The 4,963-nt window shown below is 55.6% G+C and overlaps 1 protein-coding gene across 1 annotated transcript in view; it reads right to left on the reverse strand.

Moving 5' to 3' along the window:
• Window positions 1–602: 602 nt before the first annotated feature.
• AZU1 (azurocidin 1) overlaps window positions 603–4,963 on the reverse strand; it is an 11,062-nt gene continuing 6,701 nt past the window's right edge. Inside the window, exons 3-5 of the mRNA XM_017521344.2 lie at window positions 4,590–4,734; window positions 1,905–2,138; window positions 603–905 (exon numbers count right to left, since the gene is read on the reverse strand). Coding sequence (XP_017376833.1) covers window positions 744–905; window positions 1,905–2,138; window positions 4,590–4,734 — 541 coding nt within the window. The 3' untranslated portion in view covers window positions 603–743. The remainder of the gene's footprint in view (window positions 906–1,904; window positions 2,139–4,589; window positions 4,735–4,963) is intronic.

Here is a 4,963-nt window from a genome sequence, read left to right on the forward strand (position 1 = left end):
AGCTAATGTTTTGTATTTTTAGTAGAGACGGGGTTTCACCGTGTTGACCAGGATGGTCTCGATCTCTTGACCTCGTGATCCACCCGCCTCGGCCTCCCAAAGTGCTGGGATGACAGGCTTGAGCCACCGCGCCTGGCCTAATTTTTGTATTCTTAGTAGAGACGGAGTTTCGCCATGCTGGCCAGGCTGGTCTCGAACTCCTGACCTCGGGTGATGTGCTCGCCTCGGCCTCCCAAAGCTCTGGGATCACAGGTGTGAGCCACCGTGCCCGGCGTCTCCTGTGTTTCCTGATGTTGCCCACGGAAGCTGCGTGATATGTTGTCCAGCAGAATGAGAGGTGGACAGGGGGCGTAGAACCTCACAGATTCGGGTTCAAAGCCTGCGTTCGCTGTGCAACCTCAGGGCAGCCACCCAACCTCTCTGAACCTTGGCCTCCCCCCAGCACCCCTCTGTCAGGTGGAGATAACACCAGCCCCTGCTTCTTGGGGGCTTCAAGGGACTCCTCGAACATCTGCAAAGGACTGGGGTAGGTGCCCCTAAGGCCGGTGAATGCGCCACTCACACCTCCCCACGGCCCACCCTGATGAAGCAGAAACTAGGAGCAGAGGAGAGAACAGCTCCTTTATTACAGCCAGGGCCACGCAGGCCAGAGCGGGGGCAGGGGTGGGGCCACGGGATGGGGTTGCGGCACACAGGAGGCGTGGAGGGCAGAGCGGGGCTCTGTGGGAGGTTGCAGGCTCCCCCTAGGCTGGCCCGGGTGGAGGGGCGTTGAGAACACCATCGATCCATTCTCGGAAGAGCGCCACTGGGGTGAAGAAGTCGGGGCCCTGGCCACAGGGCCCCATGGAGAAGGAGGCCACGCCGTGTCCCAGGCCGTTGCAGATGAGGGGGGTGCCCCCGTCCCCCTGGGCAGGTGGCAGCTGTGTCAGGGCATCGCTGGGCCCGGCTCCCCTGTCCCCCTACAACTGCACAGCCCTCCTGCTGCCCCTGGAACCCACATGTCCTGATCCAGCCCCAGGCCCTTTGCATGGGCTGTTCTCTCTCTGCACACATTCCCCTCTGCCCTGGTTCACTCCTAACGGAATTTTGAGTCAGTTGCTTTCAGGAGCTTTCTGGCACTTGCAGACTGGGCCAGGTGCCCCTCCCCTGGCAATCACAATGGCTGAGTCCCCCACTGACCCGCTCTGCCTGCTGGGCCCCTAACCCCCATCACAGACTCGGCTCCCCGACGGTGCTTAATAGCTACTGTTTCTCCGTCAGGCGCGGTAGCTCACACCTGCAATCCCGACACTTTGGGAGGCGGAGGTGGGTAGATCACAAGGTCAGGAGTTTGAGACCAGCCTGGCCAAGATGGTGAAAACCCATCTCTACTAAAAAAAATACAAAAGTTAGCCAGGCACGTCGGTGGGCACCTGCAACCCCAGCAACTGGGGAGGCTGAAACGGGAGAATCGCTTGAACCCAGGAGGTGGAGGTTGCAGTGAGCCGAGATCACGCCACTGCACTCCAGGCAGCCTGGGCACGAAGAGCAAAACTCCATCTCAAAAAAAAAAATATGGGGCCGGGCGTGGTGGCTCACGCCTGTAATCCAAGCGCATTGGAGGCCCAGGCAGGCGGATCACCTGAGGTCGGGAGTTCAAGACCAGCCTGACCAACATGGCGAAACCTTGTCTTAAAAAATAAATAAATAAATAAATAAAAATAAATAAAAAAGAGCTCGACAAACATTATCTCAATCCTGACAAGAGCTCAATTTAAAAAAAAATTGATACTATTTCTCATGCTGTTAAAATGCTCCATCCTGGGGACACCCCGGCATGCTGCCCTCAGCTGAACTTGCTTTCTCCTGCCACGGGGAGCTCATTACCTCTCAAGACCCCTCCTCCCGCCATGGGGAACGCGTACCTGGCAGATGCCAGCCCGGCGGTTGAGCACACCAGTGCACACGTTGTTGGGGCGACACTGGTCCTCAGGGGTCACAGTCACGTTGACGACCCTGGGAAAACGGGAGAGACGGCCCCCGCTGCGCTGTGTCCCCCAGCCAGCCACCTGGCATCCAGTGCCGGGTTCCACCGTGGCGTTCTGCGGGGGCAGCGGCAGTATGGCCACGCTGCTGGTGAGGTTGGCCTCCCGGTCCAGCTGAGGGAGGAAACGGAGTCAGGGGAGGGTTGGCCCTGGGAACTGGAGCCTCCTGGGGCCCCCTGGGAGCAGAAGTGTCAGCAGAGTGAACTGTGGTCTGTAAGTGGTTTGCCTTTGGTTCTCAGCAGGGCTGGGTGCGGTGGCTCGTGCCTATAATCCCAGCACTTTGGGAGGCCCATGGGGGAGGATCAGTTGAGGCCAGGAGTTCAATACCAGCCTGGCCAACAAGGTGACACCTCGTCTCTACTAAAAATCCAAAAAAAATTGTCTCAGCTCCTTGGGAGGCTGAGGCAGGAGAATTGCTGGAACCCGGGAGCCAGAGGCTGCAGTGAGCCGAGATCCTGCCACCTGGGTGGCACTCCAGCCTGGGTGACAGAGCGAGATTCCGTCTCTAAAAAACAAAACAGGGCCGGGCGCGGTGGCTCACGCCTGTAATCCCAGCACTTTGGGAGGCCGAGGCGGGTGGATCACAAGGTCAAGAGATCGAGACCATCCTGGTCAACATGGTGAAACCCCGTCTCTACCAAAAATACAAAAAATTAGCTGGGCATGGTGGCACGTGCCTGTAATCCCAGCTACTCAGGAGACTGAGGCAGGAGAATTGCCTGAACCCAGGAGGCGGAGGTTGCGGTGAGCCGAGATCGCGCCATTGCACTCCAGCCTGGGTAACAAGAGCGAAACTCCGTTTCAAAAAAAAAAAAAAAAACAATATTCTGGCAGGACGGTAACCTGCTCTAGGACCCTGGCTAAGTTGCTTCACCTCTCTGAGTCTCAGTTCCTCCTCCATAGAAAAATAAAAATAAACAATCCAGGTGTGGTGACTCTGGCCTGTCATCCCAGCACTTTGGGAGGCCAAAGTAAGAGGATCATTTGAGTCCAGGAGTTTGAGACCAGCCTGGCCAACAGAGCAAGACCCCCCACCCCCGTCTCGATTTAAAAATTTTTTAAATGGCCAGGTGCTGTGGCTCACGCCTGTAATGTCAGCACTTTGGGAGGCCGAGGCAGGTGGATCATTTGAGGTCAGGAGTTCGAAACCATCCCAGTCCACATGGTGAAACCCCATCTCTACTAAAAATATAAAAAGATTAGCTGGGTGTGGTGATGGGCACCTGTCAGCCCAGCTACTTGGGAGGCTGAGGCAGGAGAATGGCTTGAACCCGGGAGGTGGAGGTTGCGGTGAGCCGAGATCGTGCCACTGCACTCCAGCCTGGGGACGGAGCAAGACTCCATCTCAAAGAAAAAAAAAATGTGCTGGATGCGGTGGCTCACGCCTGTAATCCCAGCACTCTGGGAGGCCGAGATGGGCAGATCACCTGAGGTCGGCAGTTCAAGACCAGCCTGACCAACATGGCAAAACTCCGTCTCTGCTAAAAATAAAAAAGTTCGCCAGGCGTGGTGGTGTCATGTGCCTGTACTCCCAGCTACTTGGGAGGCTGAGGCAGGAGAATCGCTTGAACCCAGGAGGCAGAGGTTGCAGGGAGCTGAGATCGCACCACGACACGCCAGCCTGAACAACAACCCAAGACTGTTTTCAATAATCATAACAATAATAGTAATAGATTTCATATATGAAATCCAATGTCAGCCGCTGTGCAATGGAAACTGCTGGCTCATTTAAAACTCCCGAGAGCCCATGAGAATTATTTTCCAGTTTTATAATTGAAGACACAGGCCCAGAGAGGTGAAGACGTTTGCCCAGGGATGCACAGAAAAAGGCAAAAACAGAAAACTGTTCACTTGATTCTATCACAATGAAAGCATTTGAAAATGATTTCAGCATCCACCAGCAGGAGGCTCAGTACACAAACTGTGGTCCATCTCTATGTTTTCTGTATTTTTAAAAAAGTTTTCTTTAGCCGGGTGCCGTGGCTCATGCCTGTAATCTTAGCACTTTGGGAGGCTGGATCACCTGAGGTCAGGAGTTCAAGACCAGCCTGGCCATCATGGTGAAACCCCATCTTTAAAAAAAAAAAGAAAAAAAAAAGTTTTCTTGAGACAGGTCTGGCGCTGTTGCCCAGACTGGAGAGTAGCGGCATGATCTCAGCTCACTACAGCCTCAACATCCAGGGTTCAAACGATTCTCCTGCCTTAGCCTCCTGAGTAGCTGGGACCACAGGTGCCCGCCACCATGCCTGGCTAATTTTTTTTTCTTTTTTTTTTTTTTAGATACTGAATTTGGCCATATTGCCCAGGCAAGGTCCTGTCTTCAAGTGATCCTCCCAACGGGGTTTCACTATGATGGCCAGGCTGGTCTTGAGCTCCTGGCCTCAGGCTGTCCTCCTGCCTCAGGCTCCTGAAGCACTGGGACCACAGGTACGTGCCACCGCGCCCGACAATTTTTGTGTTTTTTTGTAGACACAACAGTGTTTGGACGTGTCTCCCAGGCTGGTGTCGGCCTCCCGAGGTGCTGGGAGCACAGGTGTTAACCCTGCACCTGCCAATTCCTCTCACCTGCAGCAGCAGCAGGTCATTCAGGTTCTGCTGGGGGTCATAGCCGTTCTCGCTGATGCTGCTGATGGAGAAGGTCTGCCGGGACCTCCTCTCCCGCCGCCTCAGGTCATAGGCGCCCAGCACCACGGTGCCAACCCCAGGGTTCCTAAGGGCAGCGGAGGAAAGGGCAGAGGGAGGACGCCAGGCTGGGGCCTGGGCACAGAGAAAGCTGGCTTGTAAATTAGGGGGCACCCCAGCCTGCAAACTGTGTTCCTTCACCCTGAAAACTCCCCTCCTTTGACAGAAGTGGAGCTGAGACCCTCCAGGGCCCCCTCCCCATCCAGAGCCCTTCCCTTCTCTGGGCCTCCTCCATCTGAGCCCTTCCCTTCTCTGGG

The sequence above is a fragment of the Cebus imitator genome, unplaced genomic scaffold (assembly GCF_001604975.1).
Source record: "Cebus imitator isolate Cc_AM_T3 unplaced genomic scaffold, Cebus_imitator-1.0 Scaffold1071, whole genome shotgun sequence".
Lineage (NCBI taxonomy): Eukaryota > Metazoa > Chordata > Mammalia > Primates > Cebidae > Cebus > Cebus imitator.